The sequence below is a fragment of the Pelmatolapia mariae genome, linkage group LG18, assembly GCF_036321145.2.
Source record: "Pelmatolapia mariae isolate MD_Pm_ZW linkage group LG18, Pm_UMD_F_2, whole genome shotgun sequence".
Taxonomy (NCBI): Eukaryota; Metazoa; Chordata; class Actinopteri; order Cichliformes; family Cichlidae; genus Pelmatolapia; species Pelmatolapia mariae.
The window spans coordinates 30,977,101-30,994,974 of NC_086243.1; the positions used below are offsets into that span (position 1 = coordinate 30,977,101).

Sequence of the window (17,874 nt, forward strand, 5' to 3'; positions counted from 1 at the left end):
GTAGGTGGTATTGACCTACAATGATATTGTAGGTCTGCACCAAAACAGTGTGAAGGTGCAGACCTACAATATTAGAGGGAAAACCCCTCCAATCACACAACTTTAAGCACCTGGCAACAGCAGGAAGAAAACCTCCACATGGCCTGTCCTCAGTCCCAATACGCCCCCTACTGAACATGTTTGGTACATACTTCATCAGAGGCAGCCAAACTAACGACCACTGCATAACTGTGAGTTGCATTTATTCAGGAATGGAGAGCAGCTCCGGAACAACAGATGCCATGTGCAGTCCAGGTTTAGACAGACGACTGTTTGCATCACTTGTATTAAACATCTGACATACACATATATTATAGTGTCAGTCTATCAAGCTGTTACATATGTTAGAAGTCTGGCAAATGCATGTTTTTTATTAATGGAAAGTCACTGCATGTCTTTTTTAAGACAATATTTAATTTACTAGCAACTCTGAATGCACCCCAGTCAGACCTGCAGCTGGAAGGACTGATGCTTTATAAATGCAACAGAATTCAAAAAGGTTTTTGACTCAAATTGAGTGAACGTACATTGGCATACATAAAGCCAAAGTCAGTTGCAAAACTGTCTAAATCTCAGCTCATGAACAGGTGATCAGCTGACTCGAACATCTTAAAATGTGCATGAAGATGCCCGTGAATAAAACGGGAGATTGGAGGAACTTTTCTCAGTTATCACCACCAGTAAAGTCTTTAAATGGCAGCATTTTTACAGCTAAAATATCACCACAGTTTATCACGCGAGCATGATTTCTTAGAAACGAGCCCTGTGACTCATTTTGGCAACCAATAATGGCAAAAACTCTGCTCCCAATATGTTTTACAGCGTTGGAGCTTTGCTGAGACGCAGACCGAATGCTGATGAAGTATCCTGATAAAATGAGATCTTGGCAGCTCAGTGACTCGACAGCGTGCGGGGAAATTAAGGTGATGCACTTAATTTGTCAGAGAAATACGGAGGAAGGAGAGCGATGTTAGTGGAAAGGCAACAAGATCTTCATTCTTCACAAAAACAGAGACAAAAAGCGAGCGTGATGGAAATTACAGCTGGGAGGAGAGAACGCATCGAGACAGGCCGAGTTTGTTTCTGGGCTCATGAATTTTTCAAGATTTGCTGCTGGAGTGAAAGTCATGCCTGTTGAGCTTTGCTCTGCCAGAGAACATCACTTTATATGTGTGTGTCTGTGTGTGTGTTCATGCTGCCAGACGCTTTGGTGACAGACGAGAATTTGGCTTTCAGACTCTTAATCCTTCGACCGTAAAACAAATGAACCTCTGCACCGCACCGTGTCCGTCACATCTGGGAAGAGGCCGGGTGCGCTTGATTTGTACTGCAAATATCACCGACTGGGACCAGCTACACAACACTGAATTACACTGCTACACAAGCTTTAACAGTATGTGAACCGTTGCTCCTGCAGCTGCAGAAGAGGAGACGAGGTTTTTCTCATCGATAGAGCCAACAGAGGTTTGCTCGTGGACACTTTCTCAGCTGTTAGGGAAAGAATAATGCACGCACTGAAATAAAGGAGAAGCATTCTGGTCAGATTTCAGAGACCCTGAGATCCAAATCCCAGATGAGCCCCACTCTGTTCACACCCTGAATACAAAATAGATCAGCCACATTTGATATTTATTAGGACCAGTGAATTAAAAGTAACACATATTTTGCTCTCTGGAGACTCTAATGATGAACCTGCTGTCTCAGAGAGAGAGAGACAGTTGAAGGAAGACGTTTTTTTAAAGCCTAATCAGGTGCTGATTGGAGCAGATGATTATTGATTGAAACTAACCAGAGCGGACAATCCAGACGATGTAACAGCTACTAACCTGCTGTACGAGTGTGTGTTTACCTTCTCGTACCCACAGGATCTCTCCCACCTTTCTGCTTAGCAAATTAGGATAATCATTACAAAGTCTGAATAATCTTTAATTATAACTTCAAAGCTGTGCGCCACCTCAAAGAAAAGCACTTTATTATATCGCTGTATATCAGTAATTAGGACATCTTTGATAATGCCAGCAACCTTTATGATAGCAACAAAGTTTTTTTTAAAAATGTAATAATTTGTAGCAAAACTTCAGAATGTGGTAACAATGAGTTCCGTCTCAGCCCCCCCATCATCCATATGTGACTGAGACTCATTGTTACCACATTCTCATATCATGCCTGATCCTGGCACAAGACACGTTAACACCTCACACAATGTACATTCTCAGATTTCGAAGTGTACATTTCCAGATTTTATTTATATAATGTATATCATTCACTCACTGTATATAATGTTCTCTCTCTTTTTGCACAGTCGAGCAGCGTATCAGGACACATTTCACTGCGTGTTGTACTTGTATAACTATGAACGTGACAAATAAAGAATCCTGAATCTTGAAGCTGACAAATGGAAATGTTTCAAATTTGAATCACCATCTTAACAGTTCTGGTGACCACAGACAAAACAATATTTAAACTCGTGATTTTTGCGTCCAGCCATTGTTTCCTGATTATTATAGTCCAAAAATAAATAAATAAATAATAAAAATCCTGATAACAGTTATTCGCCCATCAATTCTCTTCTGCTTGGCCAATTCAGGGAGGTGGAGGCTGGAGCCTCTTCCACCTGCTACAGGGCGAGAGGTGGGGTGTTTTCAGCCTGTCAAAGGGCTAACACAGAGACACCTATGGCCATTTTAGAACCACCAGTTAACCTAACACCACTGACTGCATGTCTTTTGACTGTGGGAGGAAGGCGGAGTACCCGGAGGGACACGGGGAGAACACCCAAACTACACAGAAAGGCCAGATGGTGCATCAAACCCAGTGCCGCCGTGCTGCCCATGTATTAGAATATCTATAGAATCTATAGATATATGAAAAAATAGCAACAGTGGTATCAGTCAAATCATCCAAACTAACAGACGCTCACTTTGAGTTCAGGTTTGGTCTCCACCGACTCCTGAAGGCGTCTGTCCTCTGATATACCTCAGAGATAAACCTCGGTGGGTTTATCTCAGCGTGTCTGCTCGAGCAGAGGTTGTTAAAGCAAATCTGCAGACATAAATATGATGAATCCTTTTGAATAACAGTAAAATGTATCTCGTGTGTGAAAGTAAAATCCATGTGTGTGATTAATGCTGCTTTCTTGTGGGTTTTAATGTAAGCTGTGAGCAGATTAATGCCTCACTTATCAAAACTGTTAATTTAAATGACTCTTCAAACACTGCGATACAACCCACAGCGTTCTCCTGCTGAAACCATCGCTCAGCTCCAAGTTTCCAGTTTCGATATTATAACCCTCGGAGTCTGGCTGACGAAAGATGGCGTCATCTGCTCGCCACCAGCTTCACGCATGGCAGACCTCGGGGTGTGCAAAGATTTAAAGGAGGTCTCTCTGCTCTGATGAAAACATCACTCAGCTGCTTGTGGGCTCAGCTCTGAGCTTTCATGAAACTTTCATAACAGCAAATTAGAGTTTGCTTCCGTTCCAGCGCCCTCATACGTTACCATCTGCTGCGTGGTGAAATGTCCTAAACACCTTGCAGCTCCGTGGCTGCACATGTATTAACGAGGGGGATCCAAACGTTTGCTTTACACAAGCGGGCTTTGTACTTAACCTTCAGGAGGAGGGTAAAGTTGTTTGTTGCTGTTTGTAAAAGATGCTTTGGCCCGCAGTTAAACCCGAAGCCTGGAAAAAACTGGAACCTGCCTGCAGATAAAGCTCGTGTTATCTGTGAGAGAGAGGGCTGGCATGCTAAACACAAAGAGCTTCGGTCTGCAGATACAAATCTGGTCTCGTACTGTAGAATTTTATCAGCGTGTGAGCGAGGGTGCTGAATTCTCGGGCTAAAACACCGAGTTGCTCAGTTGTATCTGATGTCATTATCAGAGAGAACAATCGCTTCAATGAAACACGACACAGCAGCCACCTGGCCGGTATTACATCACCTACATTTGGATGAAGAAAACTGCTAAACCATCCTAGTGGCATCTGTTGAACTGTGCCGACTACGAAGCTAGAAAACTGTTTGTACGGTCACATCATAGGACTTGGAGTAAAATTGGAAGTGAGATTTTACATTTTTCCTCTTTTAGCTATGTTGAATTTAATGCCAAGGGATCATTTTGGGGTGAAGATGCAAAGACCTTCAGGCAGGATCAAAGCCTCAAACAGACAAACAACTTTGGGTTCAGTTATGTATGATTTTATGAGGCTGTATCTTTGCACATTTACCACCAGCATAGGCATTGCTATAGACCAGGCAGTCAGACAAGGTGTTACCCTGACCGCCGAACCCTAAAATCCCAAAACATCAGAGGCATCTGGGGGATGTGCCAGAGAGTTGGATCCACAGAGGCTTCATCCCCCAAATCCACAGGAGCCAAAGGACCTGCTGCCAGTGTCCCCGTCACACAACACAGGACACAGCCAGTGGTCCCACATCCGTTCCCTGAAGGGTAAAAGGTGTTTCACAGCACAGTGGGGACCTACACAATGTTAGGCAGGTGTTTTTAATGATGTGGCTAACATGTGCACAGCGTGTGCACAGCATTCAAAACAAGCCTGTCGTAGTATTAATCTGTCATATTTGGCGTTTTCAATTCCACTTAAGAGTTATTTTGTTTTTTAAAAATCTTTTGGCATTAGAACCTGGAAATAAAAGCTCCTTTTTGGATATTACTGAATTATGGTGACCGTTGTATGTGTGAATGCTGAAATCAGCATTAGAAAAATAGAAACACTTGAAATTTGCTGATAGAATTCTGAGTTTAACGTCAGAATTGTTGAAAAGAAAAAGAAGGACACCCGCCTCCTTTTTTCCCCAGTGGCTCTAATCCTCTTCCATAAGTTACAGTTTCTTCTTTGTGTTTGTTTGTTTTTTTCATGCTGCTTTATGGAAACAGCCGCAATGAAACAATAATTTTCCATGAAGTCATGAGACAAGCAGTCCTGTCTGCAGAGGCTGAGCTCATCCCAGTGAGCGTTTAGTGCTCAGTCAACCATCTCCGGGCAAATCAACGTTATTAGAAGAGGAACGTGAGAAGACACTCGTAGTAAATCATATTTTACTCTCTATGCGGTTACACAGAAAACATTTTAATAAATACAGGAAGTTGGGGTTGTTTAACTCATCCACACAGAGGGCCTGGTTTTCAGTGGGATGGACATGGAGGGAGGAAGTGGGGTAAAGTGGAATGATGAATGCATGAGCAGATCAGTCAACAAATGTCCCAATAAACACGGTGATGATGAGGCCAAGCAGCAGCAGTAAACACAAACCCTACGTCCTGATCCTTCTCTATATTCAGTTAACACTCAGACTCAGAAGTCAGAGCAAAGATGGCGTCACCTTCAGCACGCTTCAGCATTTTCACAGTAAAAACTAAAACACAAACACACTATTCAAATTAAACCTGCCTTCAAAACATCAATCAAAGCATTTAAAGCAAATATGTAACCAGTTCCTGGAAAATTCTGCAGTCGAGCCGAGCCTCAGTAAACACAGTTTGTGTCCCAGTCTGAGCGGATCATCACTGCTGGGATCATCCCAGTTTCATTTGTCATTACTTTGTGAACTGTCTTATTTTAGCAGAGTTTCCTAAGTGGCAGAACAGAAATCTGAAAACTATTTAAACAATAATACACGGCGTGTTTTCACTCAGTTTTTAAACAGATCGATTTCTGTAGTCAGATTCAAAATATCATCAGAGTTTTATGTGCAGTCTGGGAATTTGGATGTTTTAGGAACATATGGGAAATCACTGATTTGAGATTAAATATATTTAAATTGTGACAAGAAAAATGACAAAAAAAGTTAGAATTTGATGTGAATCCATTGTTAGTGCATAGGTTCTCAATAAGCAGCCTTAACCAACCAAGAACTCAAGGCACTAGCGTTTCTATATCTGTGGAAAACGCCTCTATGCTGGTGCTCCTCCTGCATATGGACACCTGTTAGCTTATCTGTGGTCTTCTCGGTTTAACTTGTGCATACGCCATAATTGCTGTGCAACGACTGTGCAGTGAAGAAACAAAAAGAAAAGCTTGCGTTTTAATGTCGGCTTCAATTCTTCTCACTTCGACAGTCGTCGATAGGTGTCGTAACCTTTGCATACAGCTGTATCTACACACACTACAGGAGACATCTCATCTGTTTGCCGGCATCCAAACACACATGCAGCATGTTGAGAGCGAGGCTGAGGCTGCAGCAGCCTCCCAGCGCGCTGCGGTGGAGGTGGTGGTTGTTATTATTTAGGGCCTGTCTCTTTTCATCAGAGTCTACAGAGTGTGCGTTCTCTGCTGCCGGCTGCCTGACTGATGACATTTTCAGCACGAGAGACGAGAGAAAAATCGCTTCTGTCAGTAACGCACACCACCTCCTGCTATTCATCACTCCTAATCTCTCTGTTTCTCTACTGTGTATTTAAATCACTTCATTTTGTCTCATCGGTGTTTTCTTTTGGTTTCCTTATTTACCTTTGTGCATGCTGCCCGCTTTCTGTTCTTGCATAATACTGAGTTTTTCTGTACAGATGCTTAAACATACCGGGCAAAAAAAGATGATTAAAAAATCCCATGTTTGCTTTTTTAAGCCCAAAAACTGATCATTCTTCTGTGGATCCACCAGGAATATAAAAATTTGGCTTTTCTTAAAAATACAATAAAATAAAAAACCTAAGACAACTTAAGCGTGCCGAGTTATACTAACTAGTTATTCAGTGAGAATGACTAACATGAACTTAATGTTTTATGCCAAAGGAAAACAGTTAAATGCAGTTTATATAACCTGAGTCCTTGAAATCAAAGCCAATGGACTTCCTTTTGTTCATGAGGACAGTTCTCCTCTCCTCCAAGAGGCTTCTTCAGTTGTTCATGTAGAGTCCCAGGTATTTAACCACAAGTGGGGGTTTCCCTATAAATGTGGTGCTGATGCTAAAGTTGGAAGAGAAAAACTAATTTTGCTCCTTAGCAAGGTTTTTTCTTTCCCCAACTTGCCTGATGAGTCATTTACAGATTTTATTGACACTCTGGATGTCTACAGCACTATGAGAGTTTTTACTGTAATACCTGTACTAATTTTCCTAAATCTTGCCCTCTATTCAGTTATTTAAAATATTTCCCACTTTTCAATGTATCCATAAATTGGCCCCTCCCTACCTGTGCGACTGACTCCACACGGATACTCCCACTCGCTCCCTTAGGTCTTCGTCTTCCGCTCACCGCCCCGTCTCGCCATTATGGGGAACAGAGCTCTCAGCCGCTCTGCTAGCCGCCTCCAATATTCACTTCTGATATAAGTAATACAGGCTCTCTTCCCTTATTCGAGTCAAACCTCAAAACCCATCTCTTCAAACCAGCTTTTATCTAATGCTGGTTTTTTAAACATTTTTACTGTTTGTCTTTTATGCTTCGTACGGTGATCTTGGCTTTTAGAAAGATGCCCACAAATGAAATGTGTTATTAGTATTACTATTAATAATAATTAAAAAGACTTAAACTAACACTGAAACTAACAAAAGCTAAATAAGATTCACTGTGGAAACTGAGTGAATTGACCAACAGTGTGAATCCTATGTGACCCCCACTCACGGCCTCTGTTCAATAATGGTCATCCACAGTAGAGACAGATGGCCTCCTTTACTTCTAAATTTCTGACTTCTCAGTTCAAAATGTGAACATTAGCATCCTCAGTAAAGCCTCCTTTCTGCTTTAGGTGTGGCTGTGCCAACGCAAAACTCAACAGACACGAGCGCAGCGACGCAGCGCCAGTTCAGCCGGACGAGCCTCAGCTGTACATCTGTGCAGCGTTAAAGGAACGCTGCTTTTATTAACATTTGGGCACCGACCCGGAACACGAACACTCACCGGGAGTTATTCAGCGCTGCAGGAGTCTCAGTAATGGTGGCCAACAAGAGCTCAACCTTAACATTTTTGTCAGCTACGCAAACACTGGAAACCACATCGCACAGCCTCAACAAAATAACTGGAATGACTGAAATAACAATCACAACACAAGCAGAGTTAAACATTAATAGTCCCACGGGGCACTGCGAGGCTTTGCCAATGCAAAGTGTTCTGTACTTCAAAAAACAAGCCATGAATTATTAAAATGAAACAAGTACGCACAAACATACTCCTCAGTCTGTTGGCCGAAGGTAAGGATAACTCAACACAACTCAGTAAACTTCAAAAACTAGCACAACTAAGTTAATTAGACCAATTAAATTAGGCAAGAGTTGCTTACAGTGCTTCACACAACAGGCAAGGACTCCATTAAGGTACCATTAACACTTTCTGTTGAGTGAGTTATTAATGAGAAAAAGTCATAATGGAGTAAGACATGAAATGAAGCCAGATGCCTAATTATGTGTACTTTGTGTGTGTGATGTTTATCATGATGGCGATGATGCAGAAAACCAGCAGAGCCCCCTCTCACACACACCTTCCTTGCCTGGTCATTGTCTTCGATCTGACCCAGATCCCTGCCGCTGGCCTGGGCGATCCTCTTTCCCGACACCAGATTCCCGACCATCACAGACGCAGGACCGATCTCTGGAGGAGGAGGAGGAGCAGGGAGACGAGACGAGAGCTCGGTATGAACAGGAAATTGTTGCACGCAGAATCAAGCCGCCCATTCAGCAAATACAATAAACGGATTCTACATTTTTATCTGATTACAGTCAACAATAGTTTAAAAACATTACTGTGCTAAGTGAGCATTCATCAGCAGAGTTTTGTTGTTTAGATGCAGCCGAACCGTCCCTGACACCCTGATCTGATGAGAACGGAGGTTAAACTAAAGATCGAAAATGTTTTAAATGCAAAAATACGGATTGAATTGTCACAGCAGGAAACGCACAGCTGTCAACAATGGCTGCGATGTAATCAAGCGCCGCACGGGGCCGTGACAGACCAACTGTGAGTCAGCAGGCACAACATCAGGACCCTCGAACTGGGGCAGCCAAATTCAGAAACTGATTTTTTAATTTGTGCTTTTTTGGAACATTTTTGTCTTCGATTCTCTTTTCTTTGTTTGGGTCGTTCCATCTAAACTCCGGTTGACACCTCTGCTTGCCTGACCTGGAAACGGTAAACACATCCAACCACTGAAGCCAGTGTTCGGCTATTTCAGAAGTCACATTCACATACAGTAAGTGGCCTTGACGCCCCAGGAGTCAACATTAAAGGGCAGATTTAGTGAGTGAAACAGCTTAGAAAGTTTACTGGTTTCTTTAAAGTACTCCTTTCCCACAAAATTAATCCTGCATGTGTAAAAACTCCACTTAAGGACATCTAGTGTGTTTATATGTGACACCAAGTTGTTCTATAAGCTATAAGAGCCTCTATAACGAGGATACCTTAACTGTGCTCTCACGTATTCGCTCGTCCTCGTACTGTACCTGGCTGCTTCTGCCGGGGTTTGGGCAGGTTCGTTACGCAGGTGTGCGGACACATGAGCACGTTGCAGGGGTGCAGCGCCCCCTCCAGGAAGAGCTGCTTGGTCTCGGACAGGTGGATGCCACCCAGTGGAGTCTTGGGCAGAGTGTTGGAGGGGACCAGAGCCAGGCAGTACACCCCCACCTGGTGGATACCGTCTATCGCCTGGAACACATCGTGTTGGGAGAGGTATGCTTAGATTTATAGATGAAACAATGTATCGAAGGTAATAACTAAGATAATAAATCATATTATTATGTTGTTGCTTTAATACTACAATATTGGTGTTTGATCATTTTTTGCCATCCATGATATTTGTCACCATCTACAGTGACGTTTATTGTCTAGTCCACACTCCATCGTTTCATCTCAGCTTCTTTTGAAAACACCGATTGCTTCTGCAACCCGACAAACCAAATGGAAAAACACGCAGGCGGAATCTGCAGCGGTGAAGGAATAAAGAGAAATGGTTTTACTGCAGCAGTTAAAACTCCAGACGGCTTTTATAGCTTTGCCACAGTCGCCACGCTGGCTCAGAGACTGTGAGCTCAGGTTTTATCTATACAGTATGAATGCATAATATAGTATCACAAGCTGTGTGTGTGTTTATATGACTCTGAGGGAGTGAAGGAGGCTGTGAGAGCTGTTTTGTCACTTCAGCAAGTGGGCTGTTAAAATGTGTCTGCTGTGTTAAAGGACTGGGCTGGTTCTATTCTGCAGTTTTCCAACTTCTGATGAAAAAACAAAAACAGAAGTTGTGTTAGATTTTTAGATTTTGAACTCCAAAATCCTACGTTGGCTCGTTTTCAAGTTATCGCATTCAAACTTGGGTGTCCACACTACCGAACCCAGTGGGTTGACAACAATCTCACATCAGTCATTCATGGCTAAGGGTAAAAACAGCTCACAGATACTTTTTGACAACAAAATTCTCAGAATTACAGGTTAAAAAGTACTCAGTAACTCTTTGAGGTTATTTATTAGAAAAATGCTATTATATTCATAAATATACATGGATTAGTGTGTAATTATGTCTTCCAACAAACTGATGCATTCTTATAACTTCAGTATAGTTGTCATCAGACAGAAATGAGCTTCACTAAGTCATCTACTTTTATTAACTCCTTCCACAAAGTTTTACAGCCTGCTCCAGAGTAAACAGACATGGACGCGTCTCACACATCACTGTCAGCTGAGGTAAACAGTGTACTGTCAGTGTACATGGATATATACACTTTTAGTGGGAGTGGGTCTAGTCCGGAGTCACTTTGCTATCTGAGTACACTCACTACAGATGAATGGTGCCCTGAGCTTTTGAAGTATATTTAAATAAGTGAATTATCTAATCATTGCTCTACTGACCATATTGTTTTTTTATTTCCTGATTTATTGATAATTGTTGATATTATTTAAAATCAGTATATACAAATTTTTTCTTTCTTTCTTTTACACAAACATGTAAAAGAACATAAAATGCCTGCCGGTTAGCCACATGGGGTACAGATGCAGTTAGGCACAGGGACACAGGGTGAGATCTAAAACCTGCAGGACACCGGCACTCGAGGCCTGGAGTTCCCCACCCCTGTTCTATAACAACCACCATAGCTAGGATTATACACTCTTCTTTTCCAAATTTGCTTCTAAATCTGTCAGAGATGACTCATTTTCAGTCGTGTCAACTCTCTCAACAGGTTTTTGTTGTTCATACAATGGAAAACTGGCATCACAGGGATTAAGTCCTGCTAGTTTACTTCATGTTACAGTAGCTCTCTCAATAGCAACCAGTGTAAAACTGAACTGAACTGAATAAATATCCCTGCAGATGAGCCCTTTGCCACTGATACCTGATCTAGCTCTAGTCATAATCAAGTTAATCATAATCATAATGGAGAGAGGTACGAGAACAGAGCCAGGCAGCTAAAAACAAACTACTGCAGCAGGAAATGACAATCATGTCTGAAATGCGTGCATACCTGCAAAACTCGACTCATCCACTGAAAGCTGTCCTCCTCAGTCGAGTCCGGCCGCTGCTCAGCCACGACCACGATCCTCTCATCATGGAGCACCGTGATGGAAAACACTGCTATCCTGCAGAACACACAGAATTAGCACATTTCATTGCATGCAGTTTAACTGCGCTCCACACAGCCAGCCACCAAAATGACCATAAAGTTCAATCAGCAGCTTATAATATTTGTGAAGGGGCGGATTTATTGTGGCGCTGCTCTGTTAGGCTGCGTTAATGTGTGTTTGAACCACATCTCCCTAATAAATGAATGTATTTCAGTTTCTTTGCAGTTTAATATTGCAGTAAAAGCACCTATGAATGTATAACATGATGTACTTTTGTAAATTAAACACAAGCTCCACAATAACGAGAAACAACCTGAGTCCTGCTTAGAAATTAAAGCAATATTAACGCTTACCGTCCTCTGTATACGAACTTCATGGGCTCCACAGCCAGCGCCGTAGCAACAATGTCGTCAGCATTGTGCCGACGCCCACCGACCACCATCAGACCGTCCATCTTCCCAGCAACAAAGATCAGACCTGCAGGTCCGATGAATCCCAGCAGGCCGGTCCTGGTGAAGGGAAACTCGCTGATGGGAGTGCCGTTGTTGGACACGGGAAAGACCTGCAGAGGTTTTAAAGACACGACATGTAAACAAAACGCACACAAGATGAATAAACAACCGAAGCATTCACGCTCTCACCTCGAACGTGTTCTTGGTCATACCGGCCAGGCCGTAATAGGAGGTCCCCGTGGCAACAGTACAAACGCACATCTCTCCGATCTCGTCTGTTTTACAGAGCTGGGGAACACCTTCGAGCTTCACTACACACATCAGACCTACAGGCAGAAAGACAGACGCTCTGGGAAATCCATTCTTACTGGTTACAGTGTCGTCTTACAGCAAAGTTAAAATGAAAGTTTTAACTATTCCCAGACTTCAAATCAGGTATTTGTTAGGCAGGTATTTCCTCCTCCATCTCCCATGCATGGAGGAAATACTCCGTCTCCCATCAGGGAAAGAAAACTGTTTTCTCTTGTTGACTAATTTCATGATTTTTACCTGCAGAAATAAGGACAACAGTTACTCTTTTTTGACCTTAATGACCTTAACTCTACCTTTAAGGTCTTAATTAAGTGCATCAATACCAAAAACATATAACTCCTTAAAAACACAAATCCTGAAATCATGCAGTAAATAAACAAAACAAGCAAAAGTCTCGTGCAGGTTCGATAAATGTAAAAATAAAGTAAACAACCGGTCAAAGTCATGATGGCATCATGCTGAAAGCAGACTACTCTTTGGCTTTAGCGGACAAATGTAAATTATATATATACATTAAAAAAAGTATCACAACTTCAGCAGTGCTTAGTTAAAACTCTTTTTGGACATCTGTCTCACCTCCAGGCATGACGGAGCCGACGTCCTGCAGCGTGAGCACCGACAGTTTCTCCTCCGAGTCGACCCGGATCACGCCGTGACTCAGACCCTGCATGGACAGGATGCCGCGACCAGGAGGGGTGGTGCCCTCCTCCAGCGGCCTGCAGGAGGGAGAACACAACATTTATCAGAATGAAGTGTGTTTAAGAAGTAAGTAGCTACAAATTTGTTTTAGAATGCAGACACGTCTTGGGGAAGTAAAGACAAATAACCTGAAAATCAAAGTATTATAAAAATAAACTATATATTTATGACACCAAGGAGTAAGAAGTTTTAGGAAGTGCAATTTAAAAGTTGCAGTACTTTAACAAAGTCAAAACACTTCAGCGATGTGAGGACAGCAAAACGTCTTTTTAGAAAAGAGGATGCAACTTCAGTGTTTTTGGAAAGTTCGGGTGTTTTTAGAAAGTGTGGACAGTTTAGGGAGGAGAGCACTTACTCTGTCCCCAGTCATTACCAGGACATTTTAAGGGTAATTAAGTTTGGGCTGAAGTGAGGATTAGAGGCTAAGAACTGCTGTGTGTCAGTGAAGGTCCTCACAAATACCAGTATAAACATGTGTGTGAGTGAATTTTAAAGGTTTTCCTCTAAACACAGAGCTCATAATCCCCACACCCAGCGAGGAAAAGCTCTTTATTAGCACACACAAGCAGAGATGCAAACACTCAGCCTCAAAGTGTTTTAATCAATAAAAAAATGAAAAGCCAACATGTGACTGGCAGCTGCTCTGGTTGTAAATGTGGCGTTCAGATGTTGAACTACAGACTGGATGATTAAAGAGGTGGAAGTGTAAGTTTAGTGTTTTAAAACCTATGAAACTGTAAATTTAAGGTCATAAAATAATAAAAAAGGACAGTGGAAGGAGGTTAAAGCCATTATAAAGTAGAAATAACTCGCTAAAAGTTTGTCTTTAAATGCTAGAAAGCACATAAATTTGAACTAATTATATCTGTGTGTCTTGTGGTGAATACAGCTGAAAAGAGTGTGTGTTTGTGTGAGTGTACCTGCGTATAGCCACAGTCAGCGCCTCGGGGGAGCTGGCACACGGGCAGATGACCTCCGGCTTCAAACCTTTCGTCTGGAAGACGTTGAGGAAGGCGTCACAAGACGAGATCGACCCTGAGAGACAATCAAACACTTAAAGGCTTTTTACAAAAGCAGAGGCGGCTCATTGCTAGTTTTGCTTCTTACCAGTTTTAATGATTACTTCTTCATTTCCAAGCTTTTAGAAACTAACCAATAAAATAAACCAGTCACAGCTCCAAATGTAATCTTTTAGGCATCTTTTACAGGCTTATGTTAACTTTTTTGAAAAGAACATATAAATAAAGAAATGTTTTTCAGTTAACTTTGATACACTGAACACTTAAGCAAAATTAGGGCCATCAGAAAGTGTCAGTGCCCTGCAGGTGTTAGTACACGAACAATCCAGCAGCAATGTTTTAGGAGAAACGCCGCCTCATCGTCAGTCAGTTGATCTGAACCTACTAAAACATATTTGGAATAAGAGCACTCAGAGAACACAGGGTAAGGCCTACACTAACTTAGATGTTTTATGATGTTTTTGATGCCCTTTTGTTTGATATGGTTTCTAGATATTTCTTCTGAAGGTCAACTTTGACCTTGGACACTAACAGTGAAGCTCCCAACTCCTGAAAACCAATCTTACATCACTAAACATTATCAGTGTACAAATAAATGTGAGTTGGATATTTAGCAGGTAAAGGAGACACTTTAAACATATATTAAAAAGACTGTTAGCTTACAGGGATTTGAACCATCGGCCACCACAAGCATCCGCAGGGAGCTCAGATTGATATCCCGCTGATCCCGGTGGGCCACCAGAGCCCAGTGCATGTCCCGCGACTTCACACAGGCCACCTTGGCTGGAAATAAAACATCGCCGGTTCAAATTACTGCTGTTAAATGACTGAATTTGTCATTTCAAACAGAAGGAGACACATCAGATACGTTATGTCACCTTTGTACTGGCAGACTTTTTGGATCCAGGACAGCGGGTTGACCTTCATGAGGGCGTAGGGAATACTGATGACGTGCATCATGTTCATCACACTCTGACAGACACACACAGAGACACATTAACAGAGATGAAGATGTGCAGAGTTAAAGAAGTGAAACGGACAGAAAGCTGATTATTTTCATTTTCAGCTCAGATTTACTCACATACTGTACGTGAGTATTTGACCTGAGTATTTTCTCCTCAAAGGCACGTTACACTCCACCACAGCTCGGAAAGAAATGCTGTTTCCTTTACTGCACTGCATTAATCTGACGGCAGAGAGCCGCTGAACTGAGCAAACTGAGGCCAAAAGTCAGCGCGCTCAGGTTTGTTCTGCCTCTGGTACCCGGATGGTGTCAGATTGGGCTTCATTTTAATCTGGCTAAGACTTCGAGGTGTACATTAAAGCCGGACTGGGTGGAGAACTGATATTTATAATCACAGCTGGACTGAATATGGGCACGTGTGGTGGATCGAAATGGGGTAAGATGCAGAACTTCAGCACCAGGAGGAGGAAAGTGTAACTGGGCAGTAAATATATACATTTAAAATTAATTCATATAACAACTGCAATAAACACTGTGAACTGGGAACTTTTAGTAATTTAAGTAGATTTTACAGAGCATGTCTCACTTCATGTATGTTATATATGTCAAGTTCTGGGGAGCAAACTTGCTTTTTAACTGCAATTACATTTTTTTAAAGTAAATTCATATTTGAGGCAAAGAGTTTGTTTAACAAAACTATCGTCTTGGAATTGTAGTTTCATACAAAAGTTTTCTTACTGTCTGGATGGCGTGCCACAGTCCTACATCCTTCTTGAAGTCTAGTACATTCACAATGGTCTCAGCTGCAGGAAAAGAGAGAGAAACAGAAACAGAGCAAGTCAAACTTCGACATCTGAGGATCAGAGAGAAACAGCAGACCGTAGCAGGACAGCAGCGCTGTTCAGAGGTTTAATCAACAAGAGTAAATGTGTGTACTACCTTCTGTGTATGAGCAGGACTGTGTGATGGCCTGGCAGTGCGTGAGCATCGCTATCCTCATCACCGTCACTCCGAGGACGCTGCCGTCCTTACACGTCTTATACTGGACAGACAGAAACAGAAGCAGAGTGACGAGGCGGTTTGTTCCCGCGTGCGTGACGATCGTCGATACACAAAAATGTTGGAACAGAAAAATTCCACGTGGGCTTCTTCCAAGCAGGAACGAGAGCCAAAATGGAAGCACCAAAAACTGCAGTTCCTCGAACCACCACTTCCCCCCCACAGACTTTTTCCCCCATCTTTTATTTACAGACTGTGTTTACTTGAAGTATCTACGAGACCCAGAACATCCACGTCCATGTTTCAGTTTTTTAGTGGAGTTAGAGTCAAATTAGTGTCTGCAGCTCAGTCAATAAGCAATTTTTAAAAATATTGATTGTTAAATTTAAGGCTTGTTTTTTACACTAACTTCCCAAAAACCTAAATGATGTCTGAGTGCTGTGCAGTGACAGTAATCAGTGAGTCTGCACAAAATAATATCTCCTCTGTCTGAAAAGTCTGACATCAGTCGGACAAACGCACATTATGGGTCGCTTTTAAAGCTATGAATCATTCTGAGTCGTAACATTTTTCTTTTTTAATCTTATGCGCGCGTCACTGAAAAACTAACATTTCTTTTTAAGCCACTATAAAGTGCACCGCAGTACTTTCGTCCGTCTCGACTGATTCGTGGCTTCTGTTAAAAATAAAAGGTCATTTTTCAATCGTCCGTTTTCTTTAATCATTTTCCTTTAAGCCTTTTTCAATCTGCAGAGCAATCAGGGAGACATTTCACCTGGCTGCCCGTGCAATTACTAGAGACGTTAGGCAGATTCAAATCAATCAGACAGGACGACAGAATTTAGCGGCGGCCGGCTGAGAAGCAGCAAAGCGTCCACCAAGCTGTGGTGAGATTCTAATCTGGAGGACATGTAGCAGCATTGATTTCACGACTGAAACAACACAGGTGGAAATGTTTTGATGCCCTGACGAGAACATGCATCTGTGTTTCTGTCATCGTTTGAGTTACCTCGATGTAGGCAGTGTCCTGGTTGGCTTCCTTGATGTGTGGGAACCAGTCTCGGGGTGGTTTGGAGAGGTGTTTGGACTCCGTGACGAACCACATCACCTTCGGCCAGCCTGGATGCACATGGAGACAAAACAAACATCCCTTTAACATTCACGTGTTTCTGGTTAAAGGATTATTTTACTCCACTTAGCCTTTTTTTTTTTTTTTTTTAGAAAAACATTAACTTTATTCTGTTATTTGACTATGAAAAGGAACAGAAAGCAACATGAATGCTTTTAGATTTCTCTCTTTGACAGAACTGAAATGTTGGACTTCACTGCTTTGCTGCAACAGCTGCTGACAGTGCAACAAGGTTTTATTTACATGAAGACGACAAATATAAAAATGCAGACAAATTATCCATCGATCTTCTTCTGGGGCCGGGTCACAGGGGCAGCAGCCTAAGCAGAGAAGCCCAGACCTCACTCTCCCTGGCCACCTCCTCCAGCTTGTCCAGGGGAACACCACCAAGGCATTCCCAGGCCAGCCGAGAGATATAATCCCTCCAGCGTGTCCTGGGTCTGCTCCGGGGCCTCCTCCTGGTGGGACATGCCCGGAACACCTCACCCAGGAGGCACCCAGGAGGCATCCTTGTCAGATGCACAAAACAAGTCAACTCTTCCATGAATCACTACCTTATCATGGTGGAGGGGTATCTGTGTCCCAGGGATCCCAGGGGCTATGTTGTCGGGGGGCTTTTGTCCCCTGGTAGGGTCACCTATGGCAAACTGGTCCTGGGTGAGGGACCAGGAAAAGAGCAATTCAAAAGACCCCTATGACAAGACCATCGAGGGAACAGTTCACCCTGCCTGGGATACTGTTACCGGGGCCCCGCCCTG

The 17,874-nt window shown here is 42.5% G+C and overlaps 1 protein-coding gene across 5 annotated transcripts in view; it reads right to left on the reverse strand.

Annotated features, from left to right (window-relative positions):
• Positions 1 to 17,874, reverse strand: part of LOC134617626 (disco-interacting protein 2 homolog C) — a 207,377-nt gene that overhangs the window by 26,801 nt on the left and 162,702 nt on the right. For 3 of the 5 annotated variants that reach the window (XM_063462934.1, XM_063462931.1, XM_063462936.1), the window contains 12 exons: positions 16,997 to 17,106; positions 15,928 to 16,030; positions 15,727 to 15,791; positions 14,903 to 14,996; positions 14,688 to 14,807; positions 13,926 to 14,040; positions 12,883 to 13,022; positions 12,184 to 12,320; positions 11,896 to 12,104; positions 11,443 to 11,557; positions 9,433 to 9,634; positions 8,475 to 8,584 (listed from right to left, as the gene is read on the reverse strand). In XM_063462934.1, the coding sequence (XP_063319004.1) occupies positions 8,475 to 8,584; positions 9,433 to 9,634; positions 11,443 to 11,557; positions 11,896 to 12,104; positions 12,184 to 12,320; positions 12,883 to 13,022; positions 13,926 to 14,040; positions 14,688 to 14,807; positions 14,903 to 14,996; positions 15,727 to 15,791; positions 15,928 to 16,030; positions 16,997 to 17,106 (1,520 nt within the window). The remainder of the gene's footprint in view (positions 1 to 8,474; positions 8,585 to 9,432; positions 9,635 to 11,442; positions 11,558 to 11,895; positions 12,105 to 12,183; positions 12,321 to 12,882; positions 13,023 to 13,925; positions 14,041 to 14,687; positions 14,808 to 14,902; positions 14,997 to 15,726; positions 15,792 to 15,927; positions 16,031 to 16,996; positions 17,107 to 17,874) is intronic. The other 2 variants (XM_063462935.1, XM_063462933.1) reach the window with 1 other exon arrangement.